Below are 22,065 nucleotides of genomic sequence, written 5' to 3' on the forward strand. Positions count from 1 at the left end.
TGAAAGAATGTAGTATGAGAAAAACCCATAGAATGGCCTTTGATATGGCAATGGGAGACACTGAGTCAGTGCAGGGCTGAGGGTGGCTGTTCTCAGGAGTAATTTATTGATTTAGCAGTGAGACCAGTTTAGCTGATGCAGTTAAACATGCTGTGGTTGAATTCGCTGTAGTGGCATTGTGCAGCTGAGACTCCTACACCAGGCAGGGCAGAGGATCTGCAGCCTCCAGAGGAGCATCCTCACCTCATACTCTGCACCAGAAGAAAGAGCCAGGAGCTCTTCCAGCCCTGCCCCTCCTGCAAGCAGAAGGAATCCTGTCAGAATGTCTCCAATCCTCACCTTTGCAGCAAACATGCACAGTGAAATTAGCCACAGAATATGGAGAGCAAGGGCGGTAACTGAAAGTGTGTTGGGTTGATAGGGTGAAGCTGAACCAGCCTCAGGTGATATAATTTATTTACTTTAAAAAAAAAAAACTTTCACAGTATGAATAGCTTTTCTTAAACTCTGAAAAACATAATTAATGGCAGTATATTTGTTCTGCCAGAATCTTTTTATTACACTTGCCATTAGCTGCACAGGGGAACCGGTGACTCACCAGGTTGTGATTCAGAAGAGCAACTCTAATTTCCCTGCCCTTTCCCTTCCACAGTTCGTGTGTACCGTGATTGCCATCCTCCTGCACTATTTCTACATGAGCACCTTTGCGTGGATGTTTGTGGAGCAGCTCCACATCTACCGGATGCTGACTGAAGTGAGGAACATCAACTTCGGGCACATGCGGTTCTACTACGTTGTTGGTTGGGGCATTCCTGCCATCATAACAGGTACCCTCAACCACACTAAAACAACTTTGTTTCCCTGCCATCTTTACTGGATAAATCCAGGGAAGTTACTCCATCCAAGACAGTTATGGGTGTTTGTCTGAATCAGGGCAACAAGAAGTCACTTCTAGCAGAAGTAAGCCTGAATTTGGCAGATCTGTGTACCAAATGTCTGTTGCCCCAGTTGAAATGATACTGATGGTTATGCAGTAACATAAACATGTATGCACCCTGGTTAAATCAGGACTCGATAACAATGCTTAGAAATAACGGTATTTTTATTCTAACAACTTCGCCAGTAGCTTTCAGCATTTTTTTTTTCCCTGTTCTGGTAACTTCAGATATGGACACGTGGTTTCTCAGGGAGGTAGCTGAAGTGGCTTCAGTAGCAATGCTGTCCACAGGACATTACTGCCCATCACTGGACATTCCCACTGCCTGCCCTCAAACAGCAGTAAATGCTCCCTGAAGGGATTTCAGCAGTTCCATTTTATTTGGCATAAAAACAAGCTGGGAATACTCAAGCAGCCTTTTACACCATTTCAGACACAAAGGCTGTAAGTTCCAGTTGAGGAAAAGTAATGAAAAACTGGAGGCAGTAATCCTTTAAACCGATCCAGGGTGATCCACAGGAGCACATCCATCTCCGCCTTCACCATGCCTATTTTTGCCATCAGACATTTCCAGTGCTACCCCAAGCACACGGTGTTGTGTTAATTCAGGCAGACAGCTCCTTGGGAAGTGTGCTTCACAGAACAGTTGGAGTGGGTTTTTTTGGTTCAACTATTTCATTATGTATCTGTTGCCATATGGGAAATTGGATCACAGGCAGACAGTCAACTTTTATCCAATTACTTTTATTTTTACGGATAATAACATACTGCCTGCAATGGCAGAGGTTTAGATGTCTTTGAAATCAAACAAATAGCTATCAGTCATACACACTCGCAAAAATATTGTGGAGCAAGTTAGACTTAAAAATACATATTAGGGGTTTTTTTCTGTGTGATTTAAGGAAGTGTAATACCAAAACACAGCGTAGGCTGGTACAGGTTAATTCTCTCTCCAGAGAGCTGGTAGGTTTTTCCATCTCTTCCTATGCCTAAGTAATTTCTACTTTTGTCAATTTATCTGAAACACAGTAGAAAGCACAGCCCAGAAGGCTTCACCTCTCTAGACGTATCCCGAACATTTTACATAGGAATTGTCCTTGAACTTCTGAAACATTTCAGACCTATGTGACTTTTATCAGTACATACAGGATTACTGCAGTGTATTCTGGAACACTGAAGTGTATTCAGATATTGTGCAGCATCATTTCTGGTGGAAAAGAAGAATCATTAAATAACAAAAACTATTTGCATTTCAGAACACATAGCCATTCAGAAGAATTTTGTCAGAAGGATTTTCTGTTTCAGGTTTGGTTTCTGTCCTGAAATTTAAATTAAATCAGAACTCCTCAAAAACAGTCTTATGCAATCTAAATATCACAAGCATACCATTTTTACATTTTTCTACTTAGATATTGCTCTCTGTGATATGGAACTATTTTGCACTTTTAAAAATATGAGTTATGATTCCAGGTTGTCTCCTGTAATTTAATCTCTGAATCTGCTGAATTTGCAGTTCCATTTAAATAAAAAGTCAGATCCCTGTTACTGAGGAAGTCAGAGGATTTTCTGAAATGAAGGATAAAGAGAAAACTAAGCCTTTAGTTTGCCCTTCCAGGCTTATAAATCATCTGAAAAGAAAATTATTTCATCATAAATAGCACAGTGTGGGATTTCTTGCCTCTGGATAACTTTGTTACTGTACCTATTTTAAATAAGCTTCTTTATAAATTTTAATTTCTAAATAGTGAAAAGGTTCCAGCTTCCTAACACAAATCTTAAACATGATTTAAATTACTTTATGAGAGAAGTATTGTGTATTTTCCTTAATAGTGGAATAGTCTAGATATGTGAAGGAATTTTAGTCTTGGGACATGCAGAGGACTTTTTTTGCTGTATTTGAAAGGTAAATACCTTTATCATAGCTAGACTGAGTTAAAGAAAAAAAAAAGAACCTACAGTAGCAGTGGTTTTTTGTACATCTTATTATCTGTTTTGTTTATTTATTTTTTCTGTTTTTTATGCTCAAACTGACATTCATTTCGAGCTGGGACATAATGGTCCTATGGCATCTATGATGGGACCAGGCTCCTTGCAGAAGGGAACTTAACCTTTAGAGGAGGGTAAAACTTAGTAAAATCTTTACCTAGGGAACACTGCAACAGGGAAGAACCACATTTAATCACAGCATTGAAATGCAAATTGCCATGAACAAAAGTAGAATAGAAGTTGGGAGAAAGCTTACAGCCATCAAAAGAGTGTGGATCTGGAATATTCCTCCATGGGGAGCAATATTGGAACATTTTAAATTTGCTTTAAGTTTGATCCATCTAGGAGAGAGATTTTATGACTTCCTTGCCTCAGGAGCAAAGGACTGTGTTTGGCACCCAGCAAGACCCCCCAGTTCTGCCCGTCTTCTTGGCAGCACACTAACTGGTTGACATATGTGTGCAGTAACTGCTTTGCCATGGAAACTGCAGTGCTCATGTTAAAACTGGTTCTTACTTAGCCCTAAAACCAATATCCCTCTGAAATTGACACTTTTCAAATCCTAGGCAAAGCAGTGAGTCAGGAGAGAGGTGAGGCTGACCCACAGTTGCCTGAGTCACACATGGCTGCTAAGCCCACAGGAGCTCAGAAGGGTTGAAACATGTCCCTCTGGCAGCACCTCCCCACAGGATGGATGCTGGTCCCCATAGGACTCTTGGTCATAGGAGACCAGCCCCAGTTCCTGCAAACATCAGTGAGATATCAGTCTGCTAAGGACAGCCAGGCAGCAGCATTTAATTGATGTACCAAAATGTTTCGCTGTATGACATTGCTTTGGCTTATTTCTGCCTTTGAATAAAGTGTTATTTCACATGTTGTTGACTGCAGTAAAATTTGAACCATGTACCCGAAGACTGCAATTTGCCCCATTTGTTAGGGAACTTTAGGGTAGGATTTTGAGAATGAAAAATTTTGTTGTCTGCCAATTACTCTTAGAGCCAGAGTCAAACTGTAGTTTAAAGTCCCATTAATGGGGAAATCCAGTCCTGGGAAACAGACCGTATCCATAGAATTACATCTGTATAAAATACTTTATGGTCCCTTAATCATTTATGGCTAATTCTTTCTGGATGGCAACTGCTGAAGGGGGTGGTGGAAGGGCCAATGGGAGCAGGGATGGAGACTGGTCCTATCTTATTCCACATTTCAGTGAAAACAGATCCAATATCCACTGCTTTGCCAAATAGCCAGTTTAGTTTTCATAGACCATAGGCCCGTACCAGATGTGAATATTGGCCATGGGCCAGCTTTATGCAGCAAGAGTGAAACACAGCCACCTCTCCCTTTTTCAGTGTCTTTTCATCAAAGCACACAGGCTTCAATTCAAAAAAAGACAATTATTAGTGCACATGAATCCTTGTGGAGAACAGCACTGCTGTCAGCCCTGACTATCTCTTGAGTCAGAACATACACTCAACGCAGTAGGTGCCCCCAGTGCGCAGACAACATGCTGCAGCCACTTGCCATATGTCATTGGCCACAGGCCTCACAGGGATCAGTTTCTGTGTCTTGAAGACCTCTGCAGACAGGGTACACCCGTCTCAAAATGGGAAAAGGATCTTTGCACAGGAGCTAGTAGGCCTCATTAAAAGAGATTTAAAGTAGATTTGAAGGGAGAAAGGCATAAAACCAGGCTCACTAAAGGTGAGCCTGAGGGCAGCATGCCAGTATTTGAGGGCTGGTGTGCTAGTGAGGTCCTTTCGTCTGCCAGCTCAATGGAGGCAGGGGATGGAGATCCATGTGGCAGCAAAGACACAAGTGTTATTGATGTGTTAGAAACCACGGGAACAATCACGTATGTTAGGGGGTGTTTTGACTGTCTAGAGCTTGATGTTGGTGACAAAAGAGTTGAGTGTTAATGAGTAAGAATCAGTGGGGAGGACAACAAGGCAGATATCGTGGTGTGAATCTGTTATAGACCATCCAGCCAGGATGAAGAGGCAGAGGAAGTATTCTATAAGCAGCTGGAAGAAGTCTCACCGTAACTAGTCCTTGTGGGGGACTTCAACTTCACAGATGTCTGATGGAAATACAATGCAGCAGAGAAAAGAGTCCAGGAGGTTGCTGAAGTGTGTGGAAAAGAACTTCCTGATGCAGCTAATGAGTGAGCCAACCAGGGGAAAATCCCTGCTGGACCTGTTCTTTGTGAACATAGAAGGACTGGTGGGTGATGTGATGGTTGGAGTCCATCATGGGCACAGTGATGACAAAATGACAAAGTTTTCACTTCTCATAGAAGCAAGGGCGGGATTCAGCAGAACTTCCACCTTGCACTTCCAGAGGGCTGACTTTGGCCTGTTTGGGGGCCTGACTCACAGAGTCCCTTGGGAAGCAGTCATGAAGGGCAGAGGAGTCCAGGAAGGCTGGACATTCCTCAAGCAGGGAATCTTAAAGGTGCAGGAGCAGGCCGTCCTCATGTGGCAAAAGACAAACCAGTGAGGAAGGCCATCCTGGCTGAACAGGGAGCTTTTGCTGGGACTTGGGGGAAAAAAGGAGGAAGGGGCAGGCAACTCAGGAGCATTACAAGGATGTTGTGATCATTCCCCTGTACTTGGCACTGCTGACACCACACCTCAAATCCTCTGTTCAGTTCTGGGCCCCTCACTCCAAGAAAGACATTGAGATGCTGGAGTGAGTCCAGAGAAGGACAATGGAGCTGGTGAGTGGTCCAGAGCACAACTCTTATGAGGAGCAGCTGAGGGAGCTGAGGTTGTTTAGGCTGGGGAAAAGGAGGCTCAGGGCAGACCTTATTTTAAATGTCTTTTCCAACCTAAACGATTATATGGTTGTATGATTTTGTAGGTCAAAGGCAGAAATCCCGTTTCATTACCATATGGGGGAGGTGTAGGTCACCAAATCAGGCAGCACTGTAAATCAGCAGGTGAAGGTTGGATTCATAGAATCCCTTGGAATTGTCCAGGTTTTGAAAAATAAAACAATAAAAGGTGTGGTTTTAACTCAATTGCCTTGGGGCGTTAGCAAACTCCATTTCAAACAGTGCTGAAAGCAAGGTGAAGTACCTGGAATGGCAGTTCAAAATGAATCACACCTGAGCTCAAGCAGTTAACTCCCGTGTGTTCCCAGATTCCTTTGTCTCTGGTGTTATTTTAGTGACAGCAAACTCACAGCAGTTAAGAATGCACTTTTTTTTTCATAACATAGACATCTACTCAGTTATGATTCATGTCATTCTGCTGCACAGGCTTATTGAAATTCCTCAACATGTCATTCACCCTCAAGGCTCATCCTTGTGAGTGTGGCTATAAAACTGTGCTGAAACAGAATTAATTTGGGACTTGCATTTGTTGTCATTTTTATGCAGCTGAACTTTGTTCTAGTAGGCAAAACTCATAGTATCATTTGATATGGAGTAAGCAACATAAAAGTTTAATATTTAGTTAATTAATTTTAATATTTGCCTTGATTTTGCCTTCCCAGACTGTCCTATTGAACAAATTTTTCCACAATAATTTTGTTTCTTTGAAAATATGCCTGGTTTTGCCATGATCATTTTGTTTATTTGAAAATATTCTTGGTTATAAGCACCACCTTCTGATGTACTTTTTCCCCCCATTTTGTGACCCAGGGCTTGCTGTTGGTCTGGATCCACAAGGCTATGGGAACCCTGATTTCTGCTGGTTGTCTGTTCATGACACCCTTATCTGGAGTTTCGCTGGGCCCATCATAATGGTTGTCATTGTAAGTAGGGTAGAGGTGGCATCCAGAGCTGTCTCTTCTTTTCTGCTACCTTTTCTTTTATGTTTTGTCAAACAGTAGTCATAAGGCAAAGCAGCTCTGTTCTTTACATTTGAAGCAGATGTACTGGAGCTTGTGTCTTTTTTTTAAAGAGATAGGACACAAGCTAAGCTCCTGGAAATCAGAGGGCTGCCTGCCAGTACAAAGATTGCTTGTGGAGCAATGGCTGTATGGCCAGAAACCTATTTTTTTTTTCCCATTTGCTTTGTTCCATGTTAGAAGGGTTTGTCTGTGAGCTTATAAAACAAATCAACAAAATGAGCTATAACAAGTCACTTCAACCAGAAGTCCTAAAGGAATATTAAATATTTTCAGTTTCAGGAATTTAAAAGAATGGGCTGGTGTTTAACTTCTCCCTTAAAGTAACACCAGAAGATGAACATTCTTATCTTGAATGCCAAATGCAGTTCTGGTCTCCTCATCTCAAAAAATGTGAAAGACCTGGAAGCAGTGTAGGTTAGGATCCTGACTCATCAGAGATATGGGACAGCCCCCACTGGAGGACCAACTAAGTGGACTAAGAGCTCTAAGCCTAGAAAAGAGAAGGCTACAGAGAAGGGGGGAAGGAGGAGTCTGTAACAGTGTATTGATCTGGAGAAAATTACTATGGACCCAACCATTCAGAGTCTTTTCCAACACAAGCACTAGCAGGAGGTGGCAGATTCAGAACAAACAGGGCAAGCTGCATCATTTCTCCACGGCACGTTAAGTAAGAAACTCCTGGAAAAAAAGGTGGTAATAAAGCTCTGCACAGTTTTGGAAAGTGAATGATGGGACAAATTCTCGGCATTGATATTCACTACGAGTAAATAAGTACAAATGAACCACCAACCTAGTACATCCCAGCTGTGGAAATCAGTGGAGGCTGGAGGATTTTTCAGGGGAATTACCACTTTACATTTTCTCTGTTAGAAAATATTCTTAAAGTCTGGTTTGACCCAACTGAAATAAGATGATGGGTTGATTGCAATCTGGTCTGGACAAGGACAGCATTTCTTGAGTTTTTCTCTTTCACTCAAGCATCCTTGCATAGGGCTGTCTTACTAAATTTCATCCAGATCAAGTCCTAGATTGTCCTTGACTATATTGCTTTGAAACAAGGAGAATCTTGTAATTTAGAGAATTTAAGCTGAAGGGGAAATATTCTTGGCACCACAAACCATTTTAGGATAAAAATTGCATTGTTTTTAAAAATAGGGATCTAACAAATGTACAGAAAGAATCCATGCTGTTATTTCAATTTTCCTTTCAGATAAACACTGTCATCTTTATACTAGCAATGAAAGCATCGTGCAGACGAAGACAGCGTTCATTTGAAAAAACTGGAGTTGTGTAAGTTTGAGTTCAAAAACCTGTAGAAAAAGTTCTGGCCAGAAATATTAAAGCAAGTTTTGGAGTGGGAATTAAAAAAGGTTTTTGGGGGAGACAGTGTTGATAGAGGCGATTGGAGCTGCTTCACCAGCACCTCCTCCTGGGATTCCCTTGAAGGCCCTGTAAAATCTCCACCGTGATGCTCTGCACCACCAAGTGTAGGCAGAAGAAGGGAAGAGAAGGGAAAGATCTGGTCTCCAGATGGTATCATTACAGTCCTTCCAGGTCTTTTGTCACGCTCCCTACTACACTGTCACTTCACCTCTGCCCACGGCATGCCCAGGTAGACATAGCTCTGGATCTTCCTGTGCTTACCTGTGGCTCAGAAAGGTCTCCCCTGTCATATGTCTGGGTTACCAGCTATGTCATGGCAGAGACCCACTGAAGTTCCTGTGCTGAGGGCCAGCCTCCCTGCATCCCACTCCCCATGGGATGAGCAGAAAGCCTCACTAGCTGCAACCTGCTGCCTTCCTGAGCTCCTGTGACAGCCTGTTCCCATTAACGTCTGTTTTGCCCAAAGCTCAGAATTTACCTGTGAACTCAAATGTGATTATAGTGGCAAGACAAACCCCCCCTTTTTTTTTCCAAATAGAGTGTGAGATTTCAAAAGGCTGCTTCTAGTTCTTTTTTCAGCCCTGGCTGTAAGGTGCTGTGTACACATTGGCATGCCTTTTCCAGCCCCAGTGTCCCTGGAGCTGTAGGCTTTGTGGTTCTCTGAGCTCTAACAGTAACTCTAACTCTAAACGTAATGAACACTAGGATCTGAGGGGCAGTTCCCCGGCAACATGGGCCCAGTTAATAAAAGTGTGGAAGGGGCGGTGTTGGTGCAGTGCCATGCTCTCCTTGGCCTGCCTGTTCTGGTCCCAGCGTACCTAGAGCTGTAGGCTTTGTGGTTCTCTGAACTTTAATCCTAATAGCGGCTTGGGGCTGAGGACAAGGTCCAAATCTCCCTAAACCAATGGAGTATAGTTGCTACTTAATGGCAGCAATTTTAGTCATAATATAAAACTCTAGCACTAGAATTGTGTCTGTCTTTCGAAAGTGTCTGTGAAAATTCACCTGAGTGCCCTTGATCCAAAACCTTGGGCAGTAATATTGAGAAGGTATGTGAGAGTGAACTTGACAAAAAGAAATGAGATTGAGATGGCCATTTACTGCCCAGATCTCTTCCTTGGAGTCAACAAGGCTATACAGCATGGCTTTGCAAACAAGCTGGTTTGTTTGAAGAAAATCTTGGAAAGGAACTTGGAAAGAAATCACCCTTTTTTACCTGAATATGCTAATTCATAGAGTAGTGCCATGAGAGAGCTGGGAACTGGGAGATGGTGAACACTGCCCTAATTTTCCCAAAGGGCCTTTCCCATTGCCAAGCCATTGGACTCCCCCACTGTCCCTGCGGAGAAGCTGGGCTGTTCTCTTGTATCCCAACACACTGCAAGTGTCCGTCTGTGTTTGCTTTATAGCTCTGTGCTGCGAACAGCATTCCTGCTCCTGCTGCTTATCAGTGCCACGTGGCTGCTGGGGCTGATGGCGGTCAACAGCGATGTCATGACATTTCACTATCTCTTTGCCATTTTCAGCTGCCTGCAGGTAAGTTGGATGGCATTTTTTTTGTGGCACACCTTTGTGAGTGCACTGCTGCACCCAGACCTCCAAAAACCTGCTCAACATGAGCCAACTTAAAAAAAACAGAAAGCCTGAGTACTTTTTGTGCTCTCTTTTCTCAAAGAGAGAGCTCTTTTCACCAAAACCAGAACTTTAAGTAATTGCATCTCTCACATTTAGTCATTCTAAAGGTGAGTGCACTACTATAGTAACCTGTGACAGATAAATAACAGTAGGCAATTATACCTCTGTCTTTCTAGAGAAAAAGTCTTTGTTACTATCTTCTGTGTGCTTATTGTTAACAGTTGTTCTGTTGCTACCGCAAACGAGAGACTGTTTTATTTCAGCCAGAGTGGATGACTCCAAGTTCAATGCTTTCACAAATTAAGTTATGGTTAAAAGAAATTAGTCAAATAATGATTTTCAAGTCCAGCTCCTTGTATTAAGGTTTTACTGGGTTGCCTGTCCTAGTTTTTGCACACCTGTTGACTAAAGATGCAGAAAATAGTTATTTGTAGGAGACCAGACATGGAAATAGTCATGAAGCTTCATGTTAGTCACAATTTGAATGTGACCAAGGATGGCAGTAGCTGTCTTAGCAAGTGCCTGCAGTATTAAAACAGCTACTGCTAGCAGGACACTCTTGTCAGCTGCAGCACAACAGCCATAAACTGCAGCCAAAGAGAAAAAGGAATTGCGTGGGTCTCCTTTGGAGATGACTGTTGATGCCCTGGAAGCAGAGCAGCTAGGCCAGTCTGGAGCAAGGTTATTTTGCCACTGCAACTGGTGTGCTCTGAAACAAATGCACCTACTCAAGCTGTAAAACTAGGCTTCCACGAGTCTAAAATAAAATAAAATTAAATTTAAACCTGATGAGAGGGAGGAAGGTCAGCAGCTGGAATTCTCCAAACTTGCCCAGAGAAGCACAGTGGTATGGGCATTTCACATCATTGTCTTCTTTGAACTTGTATTTTTAAAGAGACATTTATGTAAATTTTATTAATGAATAATCCCCAAGTGCTAGTGCCAGTTAAGATCACAGTTGATTGAACGTTTAGAAAGTGAGCTTGAAGTTTAAAGTTACTCTAAGTCAATTGCTTTGGCTGAAATCATGAAATTCAGGCTTCTTGTGATGTTGGTACAGCTGCAACTTCATGAGTGATTGGCTTTTCTATCCTGTATCTCCAACCAAAGTTGATAACAATTTGGCAGCTGCATTAATTCCCTCAGAGCAAATACATCTGAAGGCACACACGTGTGTGCCCCCTGCTCCCAGTGAAAGCTGTTAGTGTGTTCCTGGGAGCCAACAACTGCCCAGCCATGGGGGTTTTAGTGGTTTTTCCACTGGGAGGTATTGCTTAACCAAGGAACTTAGGCTGCAGAAGTTGGGACCTCTCTGCCGCCAGTATCTCTTCATTCTCTCAAGGCTTTCTGAAGTTCTCTTAGCCAACAGTATTAAGGACACCTTTCACAGAAGTTCCCCATTTCCAGAGGTTTTCACTAAAGTCTGCATGTTTTCATGTGCTGCTATTGATTTTGTCTCATCATCTGTGTAAAATCTCCAGAATCTCAAGTTCAAACTCCCTGCAATGTCTTCCAGTGACACACTGAGGTTTGCATTGGATATTTTGAGAAGAAAGTTTCTTCCCAAATCAAGCTCTGCTCTGTAAATCCTGGAGAGAGACATCTCTATGTATATTTTACCAGGCCTTTTATGCACATTTGAACTTGGAAGCAAATTATGAAGGATTCCTGGGAGATCAATAATTGCCATTTCAGTCAAAAAATAGTGACTGCTTTTGAAATACAGAATCATGGACTACGAACTAGAATTCGGGGGTCATTTCAAAACGGCTGTTTTCTAATATCCATATTTGCAGTTTGGTAGTAGTGAATCATTTACATTTATTCTTTATCTCTCTACAATTATCCAGGGGCTGTTCATTTTCTTCTTCCACTGCGTATTTAACAAAGAAGTCAGAAAGCACTTGAAGAACACTTTAACTGGAAAGAAACCTCTTCCAGATGATTCCACTGCAACAAGAGCTACATTATTAACTGTAAGAAAAAAGCTCAGGGAAAAAAAAACATCCTCTTGCTGGTAGAAGTTACCTAAAATAAACTTATAGGTGGCTTGTCTGTAATACGGTGAACTGTATGATTGCTTTCAGTGACTTGTACAGAGATTACTGATGGCCTCTCTCAAAAGTTTTTACTATTTTAATTAAAACTTTTGAAAGAAAATAATTCATTTCCTCAGCAACAAAAACCATTTGGTTCCTTTGAAACTTTATACATTTGTGGGTAATGTGAGCTTCTGGAGGGATCATTCACTATTGCTTTATGTCTTTTTTTTTCCTTCAGCGATCTCTGAACTGTAACAACACATATATAGAAGAGCCGAATATGTATCGCACAACTATTGGGGAATCCACTGTCTCCCTAGAAAGCACCGTCAGGTCAGCCAAGAGCCACAATAGCTACCTTGCTTATATTCTCAGGTAATCAGGTGGCAGGTGCATGGCTTCCAGGTCCTTGCCTTTCCCTTTTCATTGCTCTTGTGGAAACCAGAAATGTGGTTCAAATGCTACTTGGTGTATGTCTTAACAGTTCTGTTTTGTGTGACTGTCATTTTCCTTTGTGCATTTTCTGTTGCGTCTTCGGTGCTGAGTTCCAACAGCGCAGTGGTTAACATAATAGTTAGGCCATGCTGCTTGCCTCTTAAAATTCAGACATGTCTCAAGGAGTGCAGTTTAACTCATTAACTTCAGCTTTTTCAGAGTGTGATTCATGTGGCCGAAGGCAGGCAGCTGCATTAGGATAACCTCTGTCTTGCTGCAAGGTGACCACGTGGGCAGTCAGGCACAGGCTGGCATCCACTGCAGCTGTCTGCATTTGACCGGACGAATCTCATCTGCATGTCTGCCTTGTTGTTAAGAACAGTAAAGTGACTGAGAAAGTTGCCCTCTGTTTTTCTTCTCTAAGGGATGAGGCTGCTCATAAACTCAGTGGATCCTCAAGTCAAGCAAGGGCTGGTCAGACTGAAGCAGATTCCTCCATTTTTCATAGGAATCCATCAAAATCCAATGGTAAGAATTATTTCTTAATGCTTTGACCCATTTGTGTACCTTCTCCTTCTTAGCATTTTCTTCAAAGTCTTCTGTAACAAGAACAATAGTTAGTCTGACTTGGATGTGTCTCATTCTCGTTATGATCTTGGCATAACAAGCTATGCAATGGCTGCCTTACAAGGAATTCTGGAATAGAAATATCATACATCTGCTTCTTGTGATGGTTCAGTTTTCATCTGATAGCTGTCACAGCTGTTGACAGTTTATGGCATCCCCTTTCTTTCTCACAAATTACATGCCATTGCTCTTGATTTTTAGTTGGAGAACTTCTAATATTTGAGACCTTGAGGCAATATCCTCCTTCACTGCTCTGTGGTTTGTACGAGAAAATGAGAAGTGCCTCATCTGACTTCCTTTCATTTTGATCTTGCCATTAAATTTTGTTGGCTTGTAGCCATTTTTAAATTAAGTGCATTTCAGATTCTTGATATTTCTAAGTACCTTTGTTTGCCTGTGTGTTGATAGATCCTATAGAGTTACTGTTCTGCATATTGAATAGGGAAAAACATGTCCCCACTCTGCTCTGCACCTCCTGTACACATAAAAGGTCCTGCCAGCTAGCTGAGCCGAGTGGTTGTGCTTCCCATGATTACTTAGGTGGATGCTGCAGTCCTTCTGAATTAATCCTATATATACTTATGGAAATAAGAGCTCATCCCTGGCATGGCCTGAAACAGATGCCTGTCTTTTCTTTCTGCTTGTACATTTGTCAGATAGATTCGTTCAGCTCCTGTTCACACTTTCATCACTGTGTTTCCCCTTTCTGCATTTGTAGACCACGATTCAGACTCTGACAGTGAACTGTCCCTCGATGAACACAGCAGCTCTTATGCCTCCTCCCATTCATCAGACAGCGAGGAAGATGGACTTGAGACAGAGAAAAAGTGGAACACATCTACTTCCAAAAATAATGAACGTGGCCCACTCCACAGCACACCCAAAGGTACTCCCCCTGTGAGGGGAAAGCAGTGATGCTATAAAATAGCTTTAGATTAGATAGGACAAATTTGCCAGACTACCATACAACTGAAACAGTATCTCTACCTCTGTGCCTTGCTTCAGCAGAGATCCTTGTTGTTTCCATCTTAGAGACCTTTCTTCTTCCCAAAGGCTTGTTCACAGGGGTGACTGAGTATTGAATGCTGAGTGCCCTCAGGCAGGGTGGGCTTTGCAGATAGGTCCCCACAGCCCTTGGACATGGCACTATCCAGCCAGCAAAATCTCATATGAAGAAGAGGAGAAAGAAGCTGCTTGTTTTGAGGGCAAGGGTAGGAAATACCTGCCTGTCCTCATGCAATACAGGCATGGTATTCAGTGGTGTTGGGGAGGTCCTGGACCTAAATTGTTGGAGATCATGTGGCAGGATTCAGGCATTTCTAAGCATAGTCAGTCCTGTCCTAATGAAAGACAGCTTTGAATGACAAATATCCAGGCTGTGTGCTGATGCTCTGCGCAGGTACAGCACAAGGTGCCTTGGGTGCCCCCTAGCCTTAAGAAACCAGTCTTCCCAAGGAGGGATCTCTAACCCTGGAGAGATGAGAGGGCGAGTTTACCTCACGCTTCTCCATAATGGAGCGAGCAACCTTGCTCTGGGAAGGGTTTGCACATCCTGCCGTCCTACCCAGTGTGTTTTCAGAGGTTTAATGCACCCTGAGGGCAGTGCAGTCCAGCAAGGACCATCTGAAGGATTGCTCTGGTTTGACACACAGCTACAGGGAATGGGACTGGTCAGAAAGCGGTTGAGAGAACATATCAACCGCTAGTGGTTTTTTTTCGAGCTAGTGTTTTTTTGCATTGCAGTTGATACCCTCCCCAATCATGTGAAACCCTATTGGCCCACAGAGTGCGTAACAGCCAGCGACGGCGAGGACCCTGGCGGGAAGCCGAAACTCAAAGTAGAGACCAAGGTCAACGTAGAGCTTCACAGGGAAAACCAGGTGAACCATAACAATGAAACACCACAGGACAAGGAGAACGAAGGGCAGCAGAAGGAGAACAGACCTCTGTCCCACCAGAATAACCAGCAGCCGGAGCAGAGAAAAGGTAGCACAGCCAACCTAGCTTCACAGTTGGACTGGGAGACCAGGGGGCTGATGAGCATTAATTAGTTCATAAGGTAGCTCTGTCAGGGAAGAATACTTTCCAAACGGCTCCAACCTGTGTAAGCAGATATGCCGTGGAAAGCTAGTAAGTAGTTGCTGAAGTCTAATCTTCTGGCTTAGGAGTAAAGTAGCAAATTAGGAATCTTAGTAAGAAATATAAAATGTTATTTCTTGGTTGTGCTCAGCTTGATAAATGAAATTACTGATACATTTAAAAATTTTCATTATTCCCTCTTTTCCGTAACAGGCATCTTGAAAAATAAAGTTACCTACCCTCCCCCACTGGTGGATAAGAATATGAAGAATCGTTTGCGGGAAAAGCTGTCAGATTACAATCAGACCACAATCTCATCCAGGACTACTTCCTTGGGGACAAATGATGGGGTCCGCTCTCCTTCAGACTCGGGGGTGACAATAAAAAATGCTCGGAGGGAGCAGTCTCGAGACCAGCTCAATGGTATGGCCATGAACCTCCACGTGGGAACAGGACATGCTGACACCTCAGACTCAGAGTAAGTGCCACATCAGGATGCCCTGGCCAACCTCCTATGACTCTGGTTTCTCTCTTTGCCTTCCTACCCCAGACTCCCACATGAGCAAAAATTTCATCCAGTGATTGGACCAGAGTCCTTCACCGTAACTGTCTTGATGGTTTGTCCATACCATGTCCCCAAGCCATGGTGTTTCACTGATGAGAAGGCTAAAACAGGTATCACAGGCAAGGTACCGTGACAGACTGCTACTGGTCACTCTGGCATGCTCTGAATTGGCAAGCTGATGTGTTACTGGCACACTGTGGACAAGAGCAGCCTAGCTCTGCCTTGTTACCTTGCCGCAGGAGTTTGGTGGGGAAAGGCGCTAGGCTGGGGACAGCATGGAATGGGTGTCCATCTGGGCAGACAGAAACCATTAATGGGGCAGGAGATCCCAAGGCTGGAGAGAAAGTCAAGCTACTGATCCTAAATTACCAGGTGTGTGATTCCCACCTGCTGCATGGCAATTAGTGTGTGAATTTGCCATTGTAAAGTAAATCAAATATTAACAAAAGGCTGAGCAAGCTCTTAGCCAAAGAGAATTCTCAGAAACCTCATTACTCGTCATAATTCTTGCATTTATAATTAAAACAGTGGCCATATGTAAAGTCTGTGCAGGCATTTTATGCATATAATTTCATTTTTTATTAACACAAATAGTACTCATCCTTTCATCAAACCAAGAGAGTATTTCTCACCCAGCTTTAACTCTGACATTGTCCCACCATGCTTTAGACAGACACCCATGTTGTCTGGGTGCACAGACCATTCCCAGCTCACTATAAAAGCAGATCTTTGGATTGCTGGGAACTGGCTGATGAAATAGATCCTGGTTAGCTGGGAAACAGAGATGTCTTTAACAAGCCATAACTACTTGCTGCTACCAGGTACTACAGTCATTACTGAAAAATAATCAGCCAACTTGTACTAAGCAACTGTATTATCTCCTCACCTTTTGCATAATGGAAAACTCTGCTTTTGGCAGCAGATCGCATGAATCTGTCTGAAACACTAGGTTTGCAACAGCTTGTAACATTTGTGTGTGAAGCTTGCATCCTCACTGTTAGCCAAACACAAGCCCTCCATAGAACTTCCTCTAAAGCTTGTTTCTCTTGTGTACTCCTGGAACTGTTTCTCCCAGCTGGTCTTCCCCTGCAGGGCAGCATCTCCCTTGCAAGCACTGGATTGCCAAGGCATGGTAACCGGACAGAGCATGAGCCCTTACTAAAAAGGATTAGGTAGTTTTGGGTAGGGTGGTTTGCCTGTGCCTGTTTAACCCGAAGCCTGCATGATTACTTCTTCTCACTAACAGGGGCAGTAATGAAACTTCAATTTGAACCATCAGGAAACTGTGATCACCTCTGCATGGCTCCGGACTCCTCGCTGCAGGGTCGCCGCCTTCCCGCTTCGGATTTCATCAGAGTGGCCACGTGGTGAGGAGGGTGAAGCGGGCACTGATTCCCACACGGTTTCATGTGATGGCACACTCCTGACCGCTCACAGTGGGGACACAGTGCCCTTGCACTTGCAGTAAGGTTGCTGTGTGGTACGCTCCTCACGGCATGAACCTGTGCCTAGAACACATGGAAGTGGCCACAGGGATGCACTGTGATGGACGGATACCTATTTGTGGTGCAGACGGTGCTGCAGGGGTTGCTTATTACAGGGGAGAACCAAGGAAAAACATGTTATTATCATAGTGGACCTACAATAAGTCAATCCATCAGCCTGAAGACAAGCACTAGATGTCTCTGGTGGAGTTTTGATAGCTGCAGTGTGAACCCTTCAGCTTGCTGGGCTCTAGGGAAGAATAACCCAACAAGTGTCCTTTGGTTTCTATGCCAGCATCTCTGTCCACCCCCTATGGACACATTGTCTTAAGAAAAAAAAATCTTTTATATATATATAAAAAGTGTAGATACTTTTATATATTTTGTATGGTGTTGCTAAAGAAAAAGTTCCTTTGTATATTTTACATTTATACTGATCTTCTTAATTTGATAATAGGAAATCAATTAAAAAGAGCGTTTGATATTTTTTATATGAACATTGCACAATTTTACTTGAATTTGGCGTTTGGTAAAGTAACTGAGGTTTGCATGGAAGCCACCTTCAGACACAATGCAGTTTTCAAAGTAATAGAGTAAAGATTACATCAAAATCCATGACTGTAATTCATAAGTTTTGCTGACAGATTTTGGAACACTTTAGGGTACAGTATGTTTCTTTCATAACCTCTTCTAAAACCCACAAAACTTTGTTTTTTCATTTTTTGGTGTTTTGACCCCTTCTCTGAAGTGCATTGAAATGTTCAGGAACTGAACTTCAGGACTAAAAAGAAGTCATAACTTTGTGTAAGATTTCAACACAGTCCTGTCTGGAAGAAGTCAAATCGATATTTCCCTTACGAAGAACAAGAAAATAAGTGGTCTGATTGTATGATAGGTTTTGACTTTGGTCTGGCTCTGAACCAAACCAGCACTCTGCATGTCCTAAGAAGAGGGCCCTCCTCCCATGGGGAAAGTTCTGCCTCAGATGCAGTATTTTATTTTATTGTATTTTAATTTTTTTTCCCACTGGATTCAGCACGTTGCTAATCAAAGCAGAAATACAAGTCTTTAAAGATGTCCAGGTTTCACTATCCAGCTCTTTGACAAAGCCCTGGCCTTCTTGGTGTTTCAAAAAGCACATGGAAGGCTTAAGGTTTCATATTTCCCACAAAATGTGCTGGGTTCACAAGTATAGGAAGATTAAGTGTAACTTATCTGCTGTCTTCACCTTCCTGCAATGTGAACAAGTAAAGGAAAAACAAGATGTGAAGAAGTTTGCATCCAGCTGGGGCAGAGCTCAGCCAGCGGCTCCCCGTGTTGGGAATATGTGACTCCAAGGACGGCAGTGGTGTGGCTGTGACTTGCTCTCTGACAACAAGGCTTTCGGGAGCTCCTTGCTTGCCATAGCAGCCCTTTTGGGAAAATACTGGCTCGTTTGTGTAAATGTGTGTGAAAGGGAAAAAAACAGAAAATCAGGCTAAGTTAAATGCAAGAGTTGAGGGAAAGATGAAAAACTATATGCTGTAATCTTGATTTCATTATATTCCTATGCATTTTCAAAAGTATCAAGGAGGCCTTTGGAAGGGGAGAGGGAGGAAGGATGTTGTTCCTTTAAAAATTATGCAACATATTGCGTGACATTTTCTGACAGAAAAAAAATTTGAATGTTTTAAAGGTCTGGCACTTGGCTGTGTGCTCAGGCATTGTGTATAACCCATGCTAGTTGTTTTTACATCTGTGTATGTATATTTTGTCCCAGTGAGATGTAGGTAGTTTTTATTTTGATCAGAATTGTCTCAGTAAATGAGGGTCAGTTGTATTAATTACAAAAAAAATTAAAACCTATTTTTATGACTTTTTAAAAGCTTTATGGCAGATTAGACACTGGAGGTTGTTGTTTTGTTGTTTTTTTTTAACAAATGTATATTTATTAATGTTCAGAACACTGGAATTGCAGCACAGATGAAAGGAGAATTTACAATAAATTAAGAATTTTTTTGAACTTGTATTCATCCTCCGGTGGTTTATTTTAGGTGCAGTGCGTAATGCTGAGGGTCCAAATGGCATTTCCAGGGGTTAGAAAGTAATGGGAATGAGGAACATATGGGTACCCCTCACTCTCACTGAGGAAGCAGAGGCTGTAAAGCATCAACAAGCCAACACACACAGACCCCCCCGCCCTTCCAGCCCAGTGGTTTGTGCCCTGAGCTGGCACAGGGTACCACTGCATGCATTGCATTTCAGTCCAAACCTGTGGCATTTTTCAGACATGGAAAATGGTCCATTGAAGAGAAATACCCTCTGCTAACCCAGAGCAAAGCAAATCACCAGGAAAGCACCAGGTTTAGAAAAGGAGGTTGGAGAGCAGCTAGAGGGGGTGAGGCAGCCAGCCAGCCCAGCCCAATGACAGCCTGCAGTGACGAGGGCCTTTTTGGACTCCCTTGGCTACATTCTTGGCTCTTCCAAGCCAGCTGAGGCTAAGCCGTGGTCTTGCTCAGTCAATACTTTTCAGGCTGTTGTGCAAGTCTTCATTCATGCATCTCTCAAGGCACAGCAGTGACCTGCACATGTCTGCCAGCTTTCTGGAAATAAAAGTATCAACTGGCCAGTGTGAAGTCAGGTGGAGAGCGCCTGGCTACTGTCATGATTTAGGGGCAAAATCAAAGACAGGATCTTCAGTTTGCAAGCAGCTCTGCTAAAACTTGCCACTGAACAAACCCAAGTAATTAGCCCCAAGGGAAACTGTTCTAAATTTTACTGTACAAGTGCATTTTTTGGCAGAACACTAATACTTGAGTTTTTTCTCAAGTATTAGTTCACTTTTCTGTGGAAAAGCAGAAATAAGCCTCAGGCTTTCACATAAGCAGGATAGTTAAGGGACAGATCATCCTGTGATCCTACCTCCAGTAGCGACCCACAGCAGATGTTTAGGAAAAGAGGATTATCAGCCACGTGTTACATGGCAAGTTGGCCCCAGCAGGGTCCACAGACCCCAGCACGCTGCAGCTCAGGGCTCCCCAGAGGGAGGAGTTGTGCTTGTCTGCAGCAACACATTTTTTTCCCTCTTATGTCTGTCATGTTGCATTTTGGACCCATGTAAACTTCTAGTACGTGGTGGGTTGTCTGACTCAGTCACAAGCAGCAAGAAAAAGTTCTTCCTCATCTTCAGCTTCATTCCTGTCCCCTACAATGGACAACTTCACTGCTTGCAGCAGGAGGCAGTAAGCAATCATTTCTCAGTTACCTTCTCCAGGTCAAAGAGGGAGATAGGCTCTGTTCTAGAGTATTTGAGTTGCCTGTTTCCACCTGAACAACTTGGATCTCTGTCACTGCTCTTTGTGCAGAAACACTGCTGTACCTTCTACCCTTCCTTCTTGCTCTTCTTCAACCCATTACCAGGTCTAATGTAACCTTTTTGGCAGTGGCAGAGAGAGAGAAGAGACTGGAGCAGCCCACAAAATGCAAGGAGTAGGCCTACCAACACCAAAAAAAAAAAGAGAAAATAATTAAAAATATTCTCCATTTCATTAACTTTTCCTGTCCTAATCTTTACAGTGACATTTGGCCTAAGCAAATTTTAAGAAAAAAAACTCCGGAAGATATGGACCAGTGGCAGCAGCATGGCATGGTAAGACTGCGATAACATAATCAGTCACATAGCCCAGCCCCTCCAACAACTCAAGTTCAAATATACTCAGGGATTTGTCTAAAACAGTCTTAAAAATCCTATATGATAATTCCAGTACATGCGCCAATAGCCTGTAATAGCACTTCCTAGGATGATGAGTTAGTTTGTCCATGTCCTTATCATGCTCAGCCACACAGCTTGCTCAGCTGTAGAGGATGCTCCTGCCGAAGTCTAGGAGGATCACAGAAAGGAGATCCCCAGCAGTGCTGGTAAGATGTTATCATTGTCCACCTGACACCACCTGTAGCGCCAAGACCAGTCTGGGACGCGTTTGGGCCCCACAGCCCCTTCTGCAGAGGTTTTGCCCTGCCTTTATGCTCCTATTTGCACATATACAACTCACTTCTCCTCCCTAAAAGAAGCGATTGGTACTGTACTCATTTTCTATTTTAGTCTCTTGATTTTTGGATCCATCCTCCAGTGTCTCATACTCGTTTTGGATTTTTGTTCTGTCCATGAGTATGCCTGGAGGCAGCATCTGCAGCCTTTACAATCTACCTTTCATTTCATCATTCAAATCATGAATGAAAATACCAAATGAAACTAAGCCCAAGAGGGCTTTTATAACACTTCCCTTCTTGCCAAGCAGGATTTGCACCTACTTCATATTGATTAATGTCAGCCCACACTGACTGCGTTTTGCATATGAGAACAGAGGGTGGGGCAGTATCAAACAATTTACTGAAGACATGTCCCATCTGCTGTTGCTGCTCCTTTATCCACCATGCCAGGCACTGTATTAAAGAAAATTAGATTAATTGGAAGTGTGTGTGGCAAAGAGACCGTGTTAATTCACTATTGTCTTCTAAATACTTCTAAGCATTTGTAAGTGCCCCCAGGAGCCCCCTGGAGCTCTGTAATGGGCTTGGTCAGACATCTGCTGCTGCCATCCCTTTGCTCAAAGACCTCTGTGAATAGAGTATCCACTCCTTCAAACTCAAAAGTTTACATACCCTGAGCATATTGTCTTTATTTGAAGGGAGGCACTGAGTGATTTCTCTCTGGACCATGCTTCTTGAGGGTGCTGTGAGACTCCAGCCTCTGCACTGGGTCAGGAGACACCACAGAGGTGGAGCAGAGCTGAGACATACCTTAGGGAGAGAACTCCACTTAAGGTGAGAGGTGCTCTGTCTCTCTGACAGCTGCTGTGTGTCCCAGGGCCATCCTTGGCCAAAATGTGGGACTGCCCCTGCCCAGCAAGATCTAAGCCTTCTGGAGCCCATCCTGACATCCACAAACCTGTCATTTTACATCAGATCCACTCATGAAATAGAAATGAACGCTGAGCTCCATCTTTCCAGGTGCTGCCATTCTCTTTTATTAAAAATAGTTGCAGTATGTCCACT

General features: G+C 43.1%; 1 protein-coding gene across 5 annotated transcripts in view; it reads left to right on the forward strand.

The window, feature by feature from the left end:
• The window catches only part of CELSR1 (cadherin EGF LAG seven-pass G-type receptor 1), a 168,392-nt gene extending 149,359 nt beyond the window's left edge, over nucleotides 1-19,033 (forward strand). For 2 of the 5 annotated variants that reach the window (XM_027679276.1, XM_027679271.1), the window contains exons 25-35: nucleotides 653-827; nucleotides 6,570-6,682; nucleotides 7,992-8,071; nucleotides 9,574-9,700; nucleotides 11,650-11,775; nucleotides 12,080-12,216; nucleotides 12,701-12,804; nucleotides 13,622-13,789; nucleotides 14,647-14,889; nucleotides 15,196-15,460; nucleotides 16,794-19,033. In XM_027679276.1, coding sequence (XP_027535077.1) covers nucleotides 653-827; nucleotides 6,570-6,682; nucleotides 7,992-8,071; nucleotides 9,574-9,700; nucleotides 11,650-11,775; nucleotides 12,080-12,216; nucleotides 12,701-12,804; nucleotides 13,622-13,789; nucleotides 14,647-14,889; nucleotides 15,196-15,460; nucleotides 16,794-16,818 — 1,563 coding nt within the window. In that variant the 3' untranslated portion in view covers nucleotides 16,819-19,033. The remainder of the gene's footprint in view (nucleotides 1-652; nucleotides 828-6,569; nucleotides 6,683-7,991; nucleotides 8,072-9,573; nucleotides 9,701-11,649; nucleotides 11,776-12,079; nucleotides 12,217-12,700; nucleotides 12,805-13,621; nucleotides 13,790-14,646; nucleotides 14,890-15,195; nucleotides 15,461-16,793) is intronic. The other 3 variants (XM_027679273.1, XM_027679274.1, XM_027679272.1) reach the window with 2 other exon arrangements.
• Nucleotides 19,034-22,065: the final 3,032 nt, after the last annotated feature.

This window comes from Neopelma chrysocephalum, unplaced genomic scaffold, assembly GCF_003984885.1.
Source record: "Neopelma chrysocephalum unplaced genomic scaffold, ASM398488v2 Primary Assembly neopelma1_45, whole genome shotgun sequence".
NCBI lineage: Eukaryota > Metazoa > Chordata > Aves > Passeriformes > Pipridae > Neopelma > Neopelma chrysocephalum.